We start from the raw sequence: 19,861 nt of genomic DNA on the forward strand, positions 1-19,861 counted from the left end.
AACTCTGTGTCACTTTCTTCGCTATCTGTGTCACTTTCTTCGCTTTCTGTGTCACTTTCTTCACTATCGGAAGCGAATTATTCGCCCCCTCCCCACCGCAGAGCAGCGTGAAATTGATAAACAGATTTCAGAATGGTTAGATAAACAAAGGACTTTATCCATTTTTTGCAGCAATTCCACTTTTTGTTTAATGGACTTCGAAACATACTTTCGCTTTGTAGATCCTTTACATATTAGTAAATATATATCGGAAATTCTATTTGACATAATCGAAAGTTCAAACTTACTTTTATAAAATTGCTCTAAGAGTCTGCAAAAAATAATAAGCCAGATCCAATTTGAAGATTAAGGAACAACGCAATCTGCATTATTAACTGAATTAGATAATTTTAGCTTAGCTTATACCGTCCGTTATACATTAAACGAGCATGCGTAAACGTACTTTGCACATGCGCACACGCATATTCGCAGCCGTAAAGGTCTTTGTTGGAAAATACGACTTATTGTAACCCTTTTTCTGCATCATCTCTCCTCCTTTAAATATTTATCTAGTTTAGTTCTTATTTTAAATGGATATAGTAGTTACTTCTACTTCGTTTTTCACTGTGGCTGTTTTTATTAAGAACTGACTGTTTCAGCCTAATTAAGATGCAAAAACGAAACTTGATGTTACGTCATCTGAAAAGCCGAGTCGTGCCGATAGCTGATTGGTTGCAGTGAGATGACGTCATGTCTACTTTTGGTATAAGTATCTCGCATCGCTCTGGCTCATGCCTTCTAGTTCCTGTTTCTTGGCTCCTTGGTGTGCAGTTTCCAGCCCCTATTGGAAGACGTCTTGCGATGCGTGCAGTCCGGTGATAAGTTCCGTGGTTCCAATCTACAAGATGACTTTTCCTGAATAAGTTCCGTGGTTCCAGTCTACAAGATGACTTTTCTTGGATTCTCAAAAGAAGCTACGATGTGAGTGACTGCCATGGGCGGCATCTATGTTCTTCATGAAGGCAGCATTTAACACAAGTTAGCGGCGATGTTTTTCTAAGCCGTGATTCCTCGTGTTTGGCCGGTTTTAAGTGCTCTCAAGGATTTAATTTAATTTTCAGCTGCCTTCTTGACCATTAAGCATGGACTTATTGATAGTGTAGCTAATTTTATTAAAACCGCATAATTTCTGTTTAGGATATGTTTTTCGCGTATTGAATGCCAGTATTTTGGAGATCAGGTAAAATATTATTTAATATATGAAATTTTTGATGATGGTTTTATTATAAATTTTAAGTTGATTAAATTTATTCATTGTGTTTTTATTTTATTTTTTTTATATATGTATTGTTAATAAATTGGTTAATTTTAAAACCTTTTATTGTCTTCAATGTCTGCACAGCACATAACCTTAGGGAGCTTTTATTGCTACTCTTGCTAAAAGTTTATTTTTACAACTTTAAACTTTGCTTTGGCATCAGTCTTACGCGCATGCGTCAATGCGACGCCTGTGCAGAAATTTTGTAGCTTTGCGGTCTGGATTATTATTATAATAACCAGATTATAGATCATTCCAGATTATGGGTGTCCAAATTAATGACTTTTGACTGTATATGACCACCACAGGAGATGCTCAAAGTTTTTTCCAGATGCATCGATGCTGTGCCTCCTCAAAGATACAAAGTGTACCTCGAACACATCCTTCTGCCATAACAATTCTTCCAACTAAGTCTTCTGCCATTGACCCAAGTCCTTTAAAAAAAACCATACAAATTTTTAAAAAATCAATTAGAGACAGATCTGGTGATTATGGTGACTATGTTATTGGTCCACTGCAACCAATCCAGCGCCCAGAAAAAGTAGCCAGCAGATGTGTTCCAACTTGTTTGCTGAAATCGAATGTGTCAACAGAGACATAGGAATATCATTCAGCTTGTCTGGCAGAACCTCCTGCAATATAAGAATGTACAAACCAAGGAGGTTAGAATAGATGGAGTAAGCATGATGTCACAAAATTGAAGCCGAGGAAGGATCGACAGCGTGACATCACGACTGATCAGTATGGCTGCCATGTGGCATACGGATAAGACGGAAGGTTTGTTTATAATTCTATTGAAACTGTGCAGCCAGATAAAATGGGTGAAAGTAGTGAAGGATGTAACAATCATTCCCAATGCTACGCAGCTAATTTCATAATAAAATGCCATAAACAGGCATTTTAGTATTTCTATTATTCTGACTTTATTGCTACTCGCTATTAGTTCAGAATCGTTTTGTTGACATATTTGTTGATCGTTTCGACCTGATTTTGAGAAATATGGATAGATGTGCTGCAGCAAATTGTTTAAATCAGTCTAGAAATAACTTTAGGATGTTTTGTTTCGCAAAAAATGAAAAAAAGACGAAGAAGAAGTAATTTTTTCTGGTCGAGATCAATGGATTTCGGTCGCAGGAGCGTGTTTTTGTGAGGTAAGTGCAGCTTCGTATTTTTCCATAGAATATTAGAAAAATTCCCTTATTTTTTTTCAAAATGTGTACTTTCATTTAGCTGTCACTTATTGAGGCTGAAATGATTTTAAAAATATTAAATCAATTGTGGAATGTTTGTGCATTTGTGCAGCAAAATATCGCCAATACTGTATTTTACTGTTGCTAATAGTTTATACTCTTTGTAAAATTGTATCCTACATTTCATGTAAACTTTGTCTCGGTTGGGATTGTAATATGCGTTTTTTTATTTAAATTTTACTGTACGAATAGTGAATTAAAGCCGTATGCTGTATTTTGATTCTGATGTATTGTCGCCAAATATATCAGTTGGCGCCAGTGTTAAAAATTGGTTAGTATAACATAAATTATAAATTGTTTAGGTTATTCTGTATAGTAAGGTAAATATATTCTGTGTCCTTCAGGAATCTTCATAAACTTAATTATTTATTCTTAATTTTGTCCTATTTTCATATAAAAGTTAAAATTTTTCACAAAATTTCATTCTTAATAGTGTGATTAAATTCATTTAGTACATGCAACTGTAATTAAATACTAGTGCTTTTGATTTTAATGTTAAACTTCATACATGCTTTTGTTAAATTTGAAGGTGCATTTTGAAGAAAATCAGTTTGAATGTTCTAGGAAAGATGGGTTTAAAAAACTAAAGCCTTGTTTAATGTGCCTAATCCAACACAACTGTTGACCCCACAGCATGTAAAAGGCATTGGGTTTACCAAACTACCATTCAATGATATGCAGTTTTTAAAATGTATTTTTTTTTTTTTTTTTTTTTTTTTTAAGTTTTATAGTTTTCATAAAAAATGTTTCATATTAAAAATGAACTAATGTGTTTTATAAATAAATCAAAATATTGAAATTCAGGCATTATATGATAAGCTTTAATTTCAGTGCCTAAAAATAGATTAAAAATTGAAATTTTTAATAGATAATAATTCATAATACTGTTTAAATTTTGCTGTTATATATATATATATAATTAAATGTGTATTTTATTATTATAATCATATTTAAAATGAGGCATAAAAGCAACCTCAATTTGATATAGTTTTTGATTAAAATTACTGATTTTGAGGCCTATCAGACACAGGTCTCATTTCTTCAGATTTGCCCCTAAAAAAGAGAAACCTGTATTTGATTGCCTTCAAAGCCCACAGAGGTTTGTTCAAAATCAGGATTAAACTAAAAAAACTTTTTTGCTTAATTTAAAATTTTACATATATATACATAGGAATATGCATTAAGTAAGCAAAAGAACAGTATTATTGAAAGTAATGATTTTGAGTAATATAATAATATGTTTTAATGTCCTATATGTCTCATCCAAGTCCTACCTTTCAGAAGTGGGGCTTCATTGTTTAAATAATGCAAAGTCCTTCACCTATTATAAATTTCAGATTTTACATATATATTGTTTCCATCATTATTGGATAAATTTGAAGTTTACACATTAAGGTATTTATAAAATGTTTGTATTTTGTTCACAAAAAACTTCCATCATGTAGCAGTTACTTTTATGTTATAGAAGATATCAAGCTCTGCTAAATCAAATTTACTTTTGTGTGATCTTAAATCTTAAGCACCAATCGTAAATTTGTTTTGGCATATTTTTAAGAATTTTGAATGAAAAATTTATTGCTGTGAAAGAATGATCAACTGATGTTTACCTTACTAATCAATGTCTTACAGTGTTGTAATGATTCGCAGGATTTTTCATAATGTGGTGTTGCATATATGTTTTGATCTTTTTTATCAAATAAATATAAAGAATGTATTCCTTATCAGATATTTCTTCTTACGTAAGATTATTATCTATCATGATGTGATGCTTAGGATTTGTTTTTAGAAGCCAAAACACTATTTTTTGAGATGCTTATAAAAGCAACGTATTTTATTTATTTACTTACTGCTTTAAAACAGGTTTTGAATTAAGGCTTTCTCCCCCCTTGCAGTATGCACATAAAACTCACTTTTAAGCTATATTTTTAACATATTAATGAGATATATGTAAATAAAATATGTCTCTTAGGGTAGCTCCTTTAATAGAGGGGAAAACTGAACTAAAATGGTATACCTTAAAAACTTTTTAATGAAAACAAAAATACTATCATAACAGTATCGGCTAAGATTCATTCAGATTTTTTTTTTTTTTTTTTCCATTTATTCTGGCATTTCCCCAAAAATTCATATAAATAAAAATTCAGGTAAAGTAGGTCTAGCATTATATCATTCTATATAAAGCTGTTGACTTTATATATATTCTATATAAAGCTGTTGACTTTAATGGAAAAAATCCAGTTACTGTGTTTTAATAAAATTTGAATATAGTGGAATGACTTGCACTGTGTTACAAAAAAAAAAAAAAAAAAAAAAAAAAAAAAAAAAAAAAAAGAGTGAAAAATGACAATTTTTGTTTTATTTTCACTATAAGTACAAGTATTTTGCATATGTTTGTTATCAAAAGATGTAGATCTAAAGCTAAATAATACTTTTGTTTTTACTTATGCAAATTAATTAATAAGGACATTAACTAATTATAGAATTATTGGTACTCTTTTCTGTTATCGGGACCGGATTCAGAAATCTCTATATGGATGTATATTGAATGTATGTATATATGAACCATGCATATGTACGTGTGTGTATACATACATTTTTGATTCCCATCCCGATAACAGAAGAGTACTGCATATCATTAAATATTCAGATATGTATAATAATATATTAACAACATTGTTTCACGAGAAAACAGTAAAATTAAATTAAATTTTAATATTTTTCTTGCACCATTGGCTTCAAGGAATGAAATTTGAATTTAACAAATATTCTCTATTTGTATAAAGCAAATATAAAATTCTCTACTCATATAAAGCAAATATAAAATTAAAATTTAAAATTTTATGTATGTTTTTTCCCTTGTTTAATTCACAAATTTATCAGTTTTCCTATGTATTGTATAAAGTATTTTCTCAATAGCAAATGTATCGGTAAATAGTGTCTGTAAATTTTGTGTGGAAAGGTATTCTTTTTATTTTTTATTTATGTGTGTATTTATTAATTTTTAAAATTTTCTTTTTAGCTAAATAAAGAACAAAAATAGTATTTTTGATATGGAATTTTTACGTTGCTAAATTTATATAAAAATATATTTTTAAAATATAGATTCCCACAACGATTAGAGCATTGAAATAGTTTTTATAGCATTCTGCTAAAACATCAAAATTTAAAGGTGTATATCTCAAATCAGTATTTAAAATCATAAAGCTTTCAGCTACCTTTTTCTGGATATGCACACAAAATAACATTTTTAACCAAATTGTTGCAATAATAGACATTCGATTCCATGTGAGCAAACTTCAAACTGCATATTAAAAATGATAAACAAGAAGTAGATTAAAAATGAAAAACAAGAATTATTATGCAGACAAGCTATTAAATTTTTCAGAAGTTTAAAATGCGAACTGGCTAGATATATTAAAGCATCAGCATGTATTTATCCACTTATCATATAAAATTTGCTTACAATTTTAGAAAAGTAACTTTTGATTCAGGAAAGCTTTAGAAACTTAAAAATTACTGAAGTTTTCTTCATACAAATTTGTAGCCACAGCTTTAATGTTCTCTAAATAATTTAACGTCTAATGTAAATAAAAGTAATATGCTTAACTCCATCAGTACTGAAATGGCATAGTTAAGATATTAAGAATTATCATACAAGTACTGTATTGAAAGGCTTATAATTTTTATATAATACATGAAACTACCTTGAATTATAAAAGAAAAGTAGTTACATAAATATGAAAACGTGATTTCAAACCCATTATAACCTCATGGAAATTAAGAAACTGAAAATTCAGAAGTTGGTTGACAAGAAAGTTTTTGTAACTTATATATGAATTTGAAATATATGCGAAAATGTTTTAAAAACGTAACATGAATCATATGAGAAATTCGTCATTTTAAAAAACTACGAGAGAGAAGTCGCACATCTTTATATGAGTGCGAAAAATCGGAACTTAAGATTCTCTAAAAGGTCCTAAAATGTTAAATAATTAAAGTTTTAACTAATACCGCTAAAGAGCCAAAGATTGGCCCCCAACCAAAATTGCAACTCTAAAGCATCGCAACAACATGGCTGACGACTCTCCCATATCAGTCGTGACGTCACGCATTGTGACGTATCATGGCTTCATTTTCATTGCATGGGAACACGGGGAAGGCTTACTACATCTATTCTAACCTCCTTGGTACAGACCAAGTAAACAGTGTCTCCTACAATGCTAGCCCACACGTTCAGGGTAAATTTTTATTCTGAGGCATGCATACATGTAGAATGTGGGTTTCATTTGCCCATGTATGCAAGTTGTAAATTTTCATCACACCTCTAGTCAGAACACAGCCTCATCAGTGAAGACAACACTTACTGTGAAGTTTCAATTTGCAGCACTTTCTAGCAAAATCCGCTGCACAAATTCCATGCGCTTGTTATAGTCCTCCAAATCCAATGTCTGGAGAGTTCTAAATGAAAAGGATGCAGTTCTTCGTCACGTAAAATGTGCCAGATGGTGTTTGGGAGATATGGATGTTTCAGGATACAACTTGTGTACTTGTTGAAGGATTATGCTCCAGTTCTTGATAAACGCTTTTTTCTGAAACAACTGTTGGAGTTGTTCATTGGCAACTAGCATGCGGCTCGTGCAAGTTGAACGAGCCAGTTTTGGCACAATCGTCGATGCAGAGTTGCAAGGCATCTTTCTATCAAGATATTTCTCAAGATACATTTGCACAGCTTCTCGTCCATCGCAGATGACCATGCCATAAAGCAAATGCATATCAGCCATTTCATAGTACATGTAACTAGCCATCTTACTTCCAACGCATCCATGGCTTGAATGATAAAAATCTCAGCTCATATTTGTATAGCAACACCCTTTGTGGCTCTAATGCTCTCTAGTGGCATTTGCGACCCCTGCCTTGGTGATTTTCTAACCTTGTTGCAAGCCCGATTTGCAATGTCATTTTGTAAACTGTTTTTTTAATCACCCTGTATGTCTTTCAAAAATTAAATGCATTTTAATAACCAGATTTTCAAGTATTAAAAACAAGAGTAGCTTTATAGTTTTAGTAGCTCTAGATTTTTAAGTACAGTACAAAGTCCAAAATCTGGACATCCAATATCCGAACCTCAAAACAACCAACGTTTTTCTTGTAGGCTTTATGCATGCATATCTGATTCCCCCCTTCCGTATAATAAAACACTTGGCTAGTCCCGATTCTTAATTTCACTTCAACACTAAATAAAATACCTTGTTATTGAAGAAATAATCATTTTTGCATAAATTTGTACAGTCACACTAATTTGGCTCCGTTGCTGCATATCTGCTTGGCACACATCTCAAACTGAAACATTCTACATAGATACATCATTGATCTGATGTCAACCTGGCGAATCATTATTTATTATACTTTAATTTCATCACCGCATGTTTATCAACACATGACAACTTGAATAATGACTTTTTTATATTAGAAGTGAGTGAGTGAGCGAGTGAGAGATTATTAGAGATGATTATGGCGCGCTAAACACGGGATGGGATGATTACAAATGATGAAATTAAAATACAATAAATAAAGACAAGTAGACAAATGTACCAAATCTAGAGGATGAAGTCATATAAAAACAAGTTAAAAGCACGCATTAAAATTCAAGACACAGTCTTCAAAACAAATTACATTAGATAATAAAAGCCAGTCTCTTTTAAATAATAAAATTAATTACAATTGACCTCTCTTCCGATTAACGGTCGAGAGGTAAGTCACAGCTATTAAAATACTTCTGACGAAGATTATTAAAACAGGGACACTCAATTAAAATATGACGGACAGATAGACAAACATTACAATTTGAACAAACAGGCTCATTCTCAGCTTTTAAAAGGTAGTTATGTGTCACTCTAGTGTGACCAATTCTGAGGCGAGTCAAAAGAACTTCCTCCTTACGATTTTTAGTTAATTGCCACTGCTCGATTCTAGGCTTTACATGTCTTAACTTATTTTGAAGCTGAACATCCCAAAGTTGCTGCCAATTTTTTCGGATGTTCTCTTTCACAACACAACAGATGTCTCCAAAAGGGATGAGACAACTGGACAGTTCAACAGCAAATTTCGCTGTGATATCTGCCAGCTCATTCCCTTTTATTCCCACATGCCCGAGAACCCAGCAGAACAGGATTTCATATCCACAACTTGTTAAGTTTATATGTAACTTCAGAATATCCACTATTACTGGATTTTGAGTGTTAGAAAAAGCTTCCAATGATTTAAGCGCACTATACGAGTCTGTATAAACTTTTTGTGGCAGAGCCTTGAGATGTACAAAAGACTATAATATATCGCAGTTAGTTTGGCTGTTAAGACAGAGAAAGCACGGTGCAAGCGTCTGCCCTCCATGTGATCTTCAATTACAAATGCCATCCCAACATGATCTTTTGACTTGGATCCATCTGTATAGACTGGAAGATAACTGCTATATTTCCGCCTGTGCTCAGCGAAGAGTCGTCTGTATACGATCTCGTTAGTGCTTGCCTTCATGTGATGTTTGAAAACATCAAGAAGCTGAATCCGTGAATTTTCCCAAGGTGGGATTTCAAAATTCTGTACTGCTTGGGGGTGCATATCAGAGAGGAAATGTTCCTCAATGATAGGGCGATCTCTTAAAGGAAACGTAGGAACACAGGATGGACGTGTTTCAAATAAAGTGTTACATACATTATCAAGTAAGCACAGCTTATTGGGATGTTCAGGTTGTGATAGAATATTAAAATATTGCAAAAGGGACAATTGCTCATGCCTCAGATAAAGTGATGGTTCATTAGAGTCAACATATAGGCTCTGGACAGGAGAAGTCCTGAAAGCTCCTGAACAAATCCGCAGAGCTTGATGGTGAACAGGATCTAGTTTTAACAAAACTGATGACCGAGCGGATCCATAAACAACTGAGCCATAGTCCAGTCTAGAGTGAACAAGGGCTCTGTAAATGCGAAGCATAGAGCAACGCTCTGCACCCCAGGAGGTGTTCACCAACACTTTTAAAATATTTAGTGTTTTTAAACACTTCTTTCTCAGGTTTAAAACATGAGAAAGGAAAGTCAATTTCTGGTCGAACGTCACTCCTAAAAATTTTACTTCGGGCGCAACTGGAATAATTCTATCATTCAGATATAACTCAGGCTCAGGATGGAGACCTCCCTATTGTAAAGAGTGAGAAGGGCAGTCAGTGACTTATAGGACAGATGCTTCAGCATTTCATAATACACGTTATCCAGACCCGGACAAGACCTATGAGTCTGTAACAAAGCTCTCTTTAACTCTAGCACAGTAAAGTCTCTATTATAAGGCTCAAAGTTGGAAGAGTTGAAAGCGATGGGATTTCTCTCAGAGCACTGCTTGATAGAAAGAAATGCAGGTGAGTAATTTCTGCTGGAAGAAAAGGCAGCAAATGTCTCGCCAAAAGTATTCGCAATTTTTTCTATGGAGCTAATCACTCGGCCATCTTTTTCCAAAAAGGAAAGTGTGTGGTTTTTATATATTCCGCATGCTTTTTAAACTCTTTCCCAAACCTGTTTACTAGGCGTAGAGGATGTTATTGATGACACATATGAAATCCAGGAATCCCTCTGGCTCTGCCTTCTTACTTTTCATGCATTCGCTTTGGCTCTTTTAAATGCTATGAGGTTTCGCAGAGTAGGATATCTACGAAAAATTCCCCATGCTTTTTTCTGTTTTTTCAGTACTTCATCACAGTCACGATTCCACCATGGTTCCGTATATTTTAGTATTTTTTCTGATGTTCTAGGAATGGAAAGCATAGCTCCCTGAATAGTACTACTAACAGCTCCAACTGCATCATCGATATGCAAATCTTCTACCATTTTCTCTGTGAGCTCTGCAGAGAAAGAGAAGAGTTCCCAGTCTGCCCTGTCCAGTATAAACCGAGGGGATCTCGACATGGGGTTTGTTCCTCTTCGTGCAAGAGATATAAAAATGGGATTATGATCGCTGTTATAAAGATCATTTCCCACACTAAAAGTGCAAAATGGCAACAGACATGGTGAACAGATGGCAAGGTCGAGAGCGTGGAATGTCCTTGAAGGCTCATGGAAGTACGTATCCTGCCCATTATTCAGGAGACAAAGGCTATGATCTTCGATCATCTGCTCAATTTGTCTTCCTCGGCAATTTGTATCTTTACTACCCCAGAGCAGACTATGGCTGTTAAAATCTCCTATAATGATAAAGGGCTCAAGCAGCTGCTCAATAAGATCATTTAAATCTTGCTGATCAATATGCTCATTTGGAGGCAAATACAGAGAAACAACTGAAACAACAATATCAAAATTTGTTTGAGTAGCGACAACTTGGAGGGATGTCGTCAAAGAAAGTACATTTGAGGGATAATCCAGTGAGGTGAGAAGACCTACACCTCCACTGGCACGTTCACCTGCAAGTTTATTCTTCCTGACAAAAGAAAACCTCCGAAGTTTCGCATGTTGTTCTGGTTTCAGATTTGTTTCCTGTATTGCTAAGCACACAGGATGATACGCATTTATTATAGATTTGATGTCACGCAAATTTCGGTGGAAACCGCGACAGTTCCATGACACGAGGGAGGCCATTATGAATGGTTTTTGTTCTTTTGTTTTTCGTGGAAGTAGATGCCTGGGAACTTCTAGACCCTCTTCTACTTCCATACTGTCTGAATCCGCAGATTCAGAAATCATCTCATCAAGAGAGCTATTGCTGCGACTTCTATTTTTATTTGAAATTTTTGGGTTTGCTTTGAATAACTGTTTCTTTCCTTTTTTTTTTTTTTTTTACTATATGGGTTGCATTTTCTTTTTTCTTGTTGGATGTAGACAGTTGGGTTTTATTTAGTAGAGTCTGTGTGCCTATTGATGTTTGGGTGGCAACTGTACAAGATGATTTAACAGCACTGGCGTATGATGTATTTGGTCGAAGCTGTGTGCTTTGAACTAGTTTTCTGGCTTCAGCATACGAGCATACGTTCCTGGTAACTTTTGCAGTCTGCACTTCTTTTTTGGATTTCCATTCTAGGCACAGGCGTGAAAATGCTGGGTGCTGAGCCTTGCAATTTATACACAAAGGCGCAGCGGTACAATTTTCAGAATCGTGACCAATCTGTGAGCATTGGGCGCATGAAAGGTTGCCACGACAAGACATCTTAGAATGGCCGAAACACTGGCACTGGAAACATCGCATAGGATTATGAATATAAAGTCTTACAGGAAGATTTAGATATCCGGCCTTAATATTCTTAGGTAGATCAGGCATATTGAAGGTCAAGATCACATGTTTCGTGTCAATTAACTGGCCTTCCTTTCGCATCTTGATCCGCCTAGCACCACAGACATTTTGGTCAGCTAGCTCGGAGACGAACTCTTCTTCTGAAACACACAGAAAGTCAATCTCCGAGATTACACCTCTACAAGAATTAAGTGTTTTGCGCGCTGACACAGTTATAGATATTTCTCCAAATTTGGTTTGTCGAGAAAGAGAAGCAGACTGGGTGGCCGATATGGTATCAATAAGCAGGTCTCCTGATCGGAGACACTTTATGTTCCTTGGCTCACCTATACATGAATGTATATATTTGCTTACGAGGAAAGGAGACATCTTTTGCAGTTCACCAGGACTGGAGACAACAAGAAAGCGAGGATTTTCAGTAGTTTCGTTGGCATTTGCATTGGTACGGATCTTCTTGCTAACGGTTTTGTCAACAATTTCAATATCTTTGGCATTTGTTTCAGGACGGATCTTCTTGTAAATAGATTTGTCGACAATCTCGATATCTTGGTTGGTTTCATTCGACTCAGGTTTTTTAAGAATAAATAGAGAAGCCATGATTGAAAGAGAAAACATTCGGGTCCGACGGCCCCGCCCACCACGAAGCCCAAAAAGGGAACACAGATTCCTGTGTTGAGGCTAGCCGGACCTATACGCAAACTGAAGCCCCACAGTCGGCTTTCCCGAAAGCAGGTACTCCGAGAGCTTGACCCAAGCCACTGACACAAGGACTAATGACCAGCCAATTGACACCCGTGAGGACAACTAAGATTCCTCCCGTTTAGCTGAAGCAGAGGCCAAAGCAGTGTGTTGGGGACAGTACCTTGCCCCTCAACTACCAGGACCCTCCTTTCCAGTGACACGGGTCTCCACACACGGCAAACACGTGGGCAGTTTTCTCGCCACTTGAAAACTAGAGACAAGGGCTGTTCCAGTTTCGGTTGATCTTTACATTATGGTAACTTGGCGATTTTTTGGCGAAAATTTGGCAACCAACTCTCCTACAGCAACCCTCTATTTTTTTTTCCCGCCGCCATTTTGTCTTCACGAAGTAAAGACATGTTTCTTTTCTTTTTATCTACTGAACACTTCTTCCAACAATCTACTAGCCGAATTACACTTATGCTAGAAATTTTATCAAACAAAACTGCTTAATCATGACAAATATTCACTGCAAAATTGGGAAAAAGTGCACAATACCATACTCCTTACGCGTTTTTCAAAATAACACATACACATAAACCATGTACACGGCGACTTATTTTTACTTAAAAAAAACATCCCAGAATTGCACAAAAATGGCATTGCGCACACTCTTCACTATATCCATGTACACTGCTTTTTTCTCATAAATTCGAAAAATTTCACGAAAATACATGACAATTTTCTCAATCTTTAAACCCGGTAAAAAGAACATATATGAAATTACCTGATCGCGAAAAAGTATTTACCCTTTACAAATATGAACATTTCCACATATAAAATAAATAAAATATCCAAAAACTTTTACCTCTAAATCATCTATTATATTATAAACGTCACCAACGAATTCATACCGCAACCATTACAAATACTTAGTGTCAGATATTTAAATTATTTCTATGCACGTTTACTTCAACTAAAACGTATACCAAATTCCTACAAACATAAAATTCACAAAATAACTATCATTTCATTAAAATATAATTAAATTCAAAAACACTACTTAAAATATAAATGAGCACATACATTAAATTAATAAAAATTACCTTACAATCCTAATTACTTTAAACTAAATCATTGCTAATAACAATTTTCCCAATAATACCAAATTCCTTTCCACCTTACATTTAGAACAATGCATAAAAATAATATCCTCAAATAATTAAAAATACTAACTTACCTAATCTTCTTCAGAATCTTGATACGTGGCGGATACACTTTTCTAATTCATTCAATAAAATTATTGAGAGATTTTTTCTGCGAATTTTTCCTCCATACTTCCTCCGCTAAATAAAAAGCAAACTTCTCTTTATCACAATGCCTAATACCCATTTCGAATTCACTTTAGTTAGGGCCATGGGATCCAAAAATTAACAAACACTGTTTCACACAACACAGAATAAAGCTAAATACAAAATTTCCAGATTTTTTTCCCGATTTCCCCCCTTTTCCGATTAAAGAACTGTAATTCGTCCATTAATATCACATGACATATCCCATGATCTCTCATTTCCCTCACGCAAAATAATGCGTAATCGGAACTGAGTACTGCTCACATTATTACCAAAGTCCTAGGTAGTAACCTTTATCGCCTCCAAAATGTCGCCAAACTACCAGTTACCATATTGTAAAGATCAACCCCAGTTTCTTGTGACGAGCCCCAAACTCCGAAGAGAGAAATCACAAGGGAGAAGGGAAGGGGAAATGTTCAGGCCAAGAGGAGAGGAGATGGAAAAGAGGATAGATCACTGGGGCTCCAGGATCGTGACACCCGTCTCACCAAGAAGACGATCCCCTGAAGGGCTAGGGTACCTCGGGATTGCCACACCCGTACTCACAAAAGTGAGCCCGAGGGGTTTTTATATTAGAAATTTAATAATAAAGGAGTATGTTAACCTTTTATATTGACATTACGCTTGGCAATAATTATGGATTTAAGTTAATGCGCTACAAAATTTGACGAGGGAAAATTTAACAAAAATTTCTTTCCATATTTGTTGATTTTGTTGATGATACTCATAGACCCAAAGATTAAATTTAGGGCTATTTGAATTAAGAATAACTGATTTGTTATTCACATAAACCCAGAACCAGTGCCAGATCTTGTATGGCCGCACCAGGTCGCAGAATATAGGACCTACAGAGAGACTGCATCAGGCAGTAAGATATCTAGCGCCTAATAAATAACTAATACAATTCAAGCTTATTTGTCTCAGTGCATGATAGAATTAACAGAACAACTTGTCATTAGTCACCAAACTCATGATACATAGCCAAATGTATATAGTGAACGATAGCTAAATTTGATGATGATAGCCACAAATTTTAAAGGTTTTTGGAATTGTAAAACAAAGGCAAAATTTTCCAGTTAACGGATTTTGTAAAGAAATGTAAAGAAACAGTAATAAATGAAGATGATATAAAAGACGTTTTTCATTGCAATGACAATGCTTCTCAATCATCAATCCATTAATGAATGGTGAAATCTGTAGTATGGTTCTAAATCCAGAAAATACTGCTACCGATAGTGAAGAAAGTGAGAGAGAAGTTGCTGAAAATGAAAAATTTTCGATTGACAAGTTAGTCGGTATTTTTGACACGCAATTACAGGACTTGAACAGTGGAACTTTTAACAACAGATTATGTCTGTCTACAGAATTAAAGAGGAAGTATTAGCACAAAAAACGAACTTAAATAACTTACAGTGAAAGAAATGTTTAATAAGGTAAACAAATAAATATTAAGATTTCTTTTTGTAAATTTTGATACCCTTTAGATCATAAATACTTCCATTATTTCATAAATCATGAATTCATATTTTTAATTTTATAATTTATACATGCCATCTTACTAGATTTAAACTGATGGTCTAATATCAGGAAAAATTCCAAATCTTGAATCGGTGAAGTCCCGACGAGTCCAGATTTTGGACTTTGTATGGTATTATTTGAAAGCAGATATATTTTTAAAAAGCAAGTATTTCTTAATGACAACTATGGTGGGCAGAGGAAAACCCCCCCAGCTTACTGCAACGAAAGTGCCATTAGCAGCAAGAAAATATTACACTTTCAAAATGATTACATTATTTTTTTGGAATAATAAATGTTTCTACACATTTTTATTAAAATGAATATATAAGAATACATATACAACACTGCCAGAATGACGGCCCCATCTAAAGAATGATACTTACATATTAATAAAATCAGCTTTGCACAATTTTATGATTTTTAAAAGACGACAAGTTATTTATTGGGAGCAAGTTCATGTTTTCACAAGATTTTGCTCAACTGAACGACTGCTATTAGTATGTTTGCCTGAAGAATGGTTATGTTTCTTCAGGTTTCTCATGGTTCCCAGAGTTTGGCACATTCTGAAAATTTTGCAACTTCTACGATGATGGTTGCAATAACATTTAAGTACACAAAGAATTATGCATCTATATTAACCAAAATAATTTGTCCCCTTATAAGATTTGAGCAAACTGTGATATATATATTACATAACAATACTTTTTCAAATTGAGATTAATATCATGCTTGTTGCTTTGATCTAAATTCATTCCAACTAACTGTGGAGAAGTGCAAGTTTTTAGATACTATTTCTTTATAAAAAATAAATTTTATGGAATTGGGAGGAAAAAAAAAAATTTACATTTAGAGATATGAACAGTATTAATAAAAGGTCTACATGGAAAATTACATACCTCTGAATTCCATGGGATATATTGGCACTATTATCCTCTGAATGATAGAGTTTACCATGGCTTAAATCAGGATGAGACCTAGATACAGAAAGCCTGTCAGCTGATTTAGATTTGGCATTCATCATGCTAATACCTCTCCTGCGAGCAGCACTGCCAAGTATCACCTGGTGATGATCCTTCACAAAATCAGGTACTTGCTTTGGGTAATCAGGTAAAGGTGGAAAATTACCAATTTCAGCCATAAAATTCTGATGGTTTAACTCTTTTGCTAAATATTTTAAAACTTCAGACTGGTCGAGATAATCTTTAGGAATTTCTCCAATACCTTGCACAGACTGATTTTCTGAATAGTTCATAGGTGACATAAGATACGATCCAGGTGTTGAGAAAACAGGTGTTTGATTAATATGAGAATAGTCATTAGATGGAATATATTGCTGTTCCCAAGAACCATGAAGAGGAGTCTTTTGCAAACCTGAATGAGAACCTGGCTTTTGAAACCTGGCTTTACGAATTGATGTTTTTGGCGATAATGGAACTGTGGGACTACTTTTATGAGGACTCTGATGCATGTTTGCATTCTCAGAAAAGTCTGAATATAATCGATTATATTTTTCTTTTTTTTCCCTCTCTAAAGCTTGTATTAGAGAAGTTTCTGTTTGTTTCCCAGGGCTTGTGAATGCTTGGCCATAAAATGGAGAATCATGTTCTCCAGCCACTTTAGTGTCATGTATGATGAGAGTGTTTGATGAAATGGCATCAGTATCATCTGCTATGGTCTCCTCTCCTTGTGGTTCTTGGCGCACACCATTTTGCAAAACTCTTTTTTCTTCAGCTGTCAGATTTTCTGTTGATGTAGAAACATCGGTGTCACTGCCAGATAAATTCTGGTGGTAACCTAAAAAAAATTTAAAAACTTTTAAACCTCTGACAAAGTTTTATTCAGAATAAATGAAAGAAATTCAAACATCTATTGAGTATCTTCACAGACATCTTGACATCAAAATCTTTCATCCATGCAGAATTTGTTCAACATACAAAAATATCTCTCACAGATATCACCTCTGAAAATGACATATAATTTGAGAAATGAACCAAGTAATAGTATTGGTGGTAACAAATTTACTTTCAGTCTAACCACTTCTGAAGACCAAAACTATATAAAATTGCAGTGGTTCTTTTGGGAAGATTTCATTATACTATAAAATTACTGTTTAAAAATTAAAATAATATACTGAACAAAATACTGTTAGTGTGCAATGAAAAATATTTGCTCAAGAATACCTTCGATATATAAAGCGAGCAGGAATTGTCCAAGTTTTAAATTTCACAGGGAAAACTGCAAAAACACAGACCAATGAAAAATTATATAAGTATTTCACTTTTCTTTCTTAACACTCCACCAAGTGATCAAAGGTTTAGCCTTAAAGTCCTGAAAATCTCAAATAGGCTATGAAAAATGGTATTTTTTCAAATGCAATTCCAAAATGATACCCTAATCTGAATTTTGTTTCCCATATATATTATTTTACATCTCTGGATACATTTAAAATGCATATTTGTGCACTTAAAGTTACTGCAACTAACATTCTTGAACATATATGTAGGTCTGGTTGCCTAGATAGTTAAAGCAATACTTACCACTGCCATTTCATTAAGTCAATCTTTACCACAGGATAAAATTAAAATCTGGTTTGAAAAACATGAGCATGTACTTTTTTTAACATAAAAAGGTATAAATAGAATGCATGAAAACTGATCAGAACATCGCCGATTCCGAATTTGTCATTTTTCCGGATTTTATATCAATTTAAATCTAGTAACATGACACATAGAAATTATAAAATTATAAATATGAGAAAGTAGTTTATAAAATAAGAAATCATTTATGACCTTAAGAGAATTAAAATTTATAAAAAAAGCCCAATATTTATTTGTTTGCTTTCTTCATTATTTCTTTCAGTGTAGTTTAAGCTTTTTATTTTTTATATTAATGCTTTCCCTATAATTCTATAAATGTCGGACAATTTTTGGTTCAGTTACGAAGTTCCATTATTCAAGTCCTATAATTGCCATATTGAGATTTCTAACTGTCAATCGAAATGTTTCCATTCTCGATAACATTGCTATCACTTTCTTCACTATCAGTAGAGGTATTTTCTGGATTTAAAATCATGCAACAGATTTTGTCGTCCATTACTTACTCCATGATTGGTGTAATCACATTGCAATGAAAAACTTCTTTTGTATTATCTTCACAAATTCTATAAAATTTTGTCTTTTGTTTACGATATCCAAAAACCTTAAAATTCGTGGTTATGCCCCTCATCATTTTTGCTAGGAAATATAGCAGTTGGGCATAAATTACGGTAAGCATTTTTAAAAATAACTGCAAATGCAACTTTCCATGATCCTACAATGCTCCACAGAGCAGATTTATGCTAAAATATTTAAAATTCTTGAATGGTCTTGCCACTATTCAGAAAATTTAGCAGAGATTTTAAAATGACTAGAACAGTATGCCGATATCCATAGGCTGGATCATACAGTTTGGAGAAAAGAAAAATACAGATAACTTCTATTTTAATAAAACTTTTAAGTCGAGCATGAGCTGAAGAATTGTCTATGACCAGAATAATTTTGCATCTTCAGGTAAACCAATCGATTTCAAATGTTGATCAGCCTCGGGTAAGAAATGATTTTCAAACTAATCAATCATTAATGATTGTGTCATCCATGTTCTTTTATTTGCATGACATAAGGAAAAAATCTTTACACCTGTAAATGTCTCTACATTTTGTATTTCTTCCAATTATAAACAGTCTGTACTTGTACCAGGTGATAAAATTGTGTCTTGCTTTGGAATCTTTTGCAGCTGTTAAGAGCCTTTTCTGCTGAGGTTGCTAAGGTGTTTCGGGATACATGTCAAAAAAGATCATGAATGCACAAAGATCAGTTTCATCAGCAACATAAATATGTTCTGGAGATAACTTTTCATTATTAATGAATTAAATGAATTCATCTGAAAATAAACCAGCTGCTGCAGTATGAGCTGAAGCTTTATCACCTGAAATTTTTAATTGCCAAAGTGACTTTTAAATTTGGTTAACCAAGCTGTCAAGTACATGCACTGTTTTTAAGTTCATTTCCTAAAGAAAAGTTTTGGCTTGAGTGATTACCACCAGGCTCATCAATGGCATACTCTCCCATGACACTGTTTCATCCATTCTATCACAATTTTTATCATAATAAATGATTTTTCTGTTATTCATTGCGGGTGGGTTGAAAAATCCAGAAAAAATTCAAGAAGTTCCATTTTCTGTCCCCTCCCCCAATGTCATACAAGTTGACTTCCCAATGTCATAATCTTCCTATAATTTTGAGATGCATATACACTTATTCATTTTTTGCAACAATTCCACTTTTTTGCTTAATAGACATTGAAACATGCTTTTGCTTTATAGATCCTGTTGCAACTCCAAACTTAGAAATTCTTTTTTGATGAAATGAAAATACAGTAAAAGTCCAGAAATCCGCAAAGCTAGGGACCAGGGGTTGCGCGGATTTCAGGACAGAAAGGATAAATAATAATATTCAGACTTA

At 33.9% G+C, this 19,861-nt stretch overlaps 1 protein-coding gene across 3 annotated transcripts in view; it reads right to left on the reverse strand.

The window, feature by feature from the left end:
- The window catches only part of LOC118187986 (uncharacterized), a 56,807-nt gene that overhangs the window by 35,279 nt on the left and 1,667 nt on the right, over positions 1 to 19,861 (reverse strand). For all 3 annotated transcript variants that reach the window (XM_035358301.2, XM_035358303.2, XM_035358302.2), the window contains exon 3: positions 16,259 to 17,156. In XM_035358301.2, the coding sequence (XP_035214192.2) occupies positions 16,259 to 17,156 (898 nt within the window). The remainder of the gene's footprint in view (positions 1 to 16,258; positions 17,157 to 19,861) is intronic.

The sequence above is a fragment of the Stegodyphus dumicola genome, chromosome 2 (assembly GCF_044657685.1).
Source record: "Stegodyphus dumicola isolate Sdum_Otavi_A_Nest chromosome 2, ASM4465768v1".
Taxonomy (NCBI): domain Eukaryota; kingdom Metazoa; phylum Arthropoda; class Arachnida; order Araneae; family Eresidae; genus Stegodyphus; species Stegodyphus dumicola.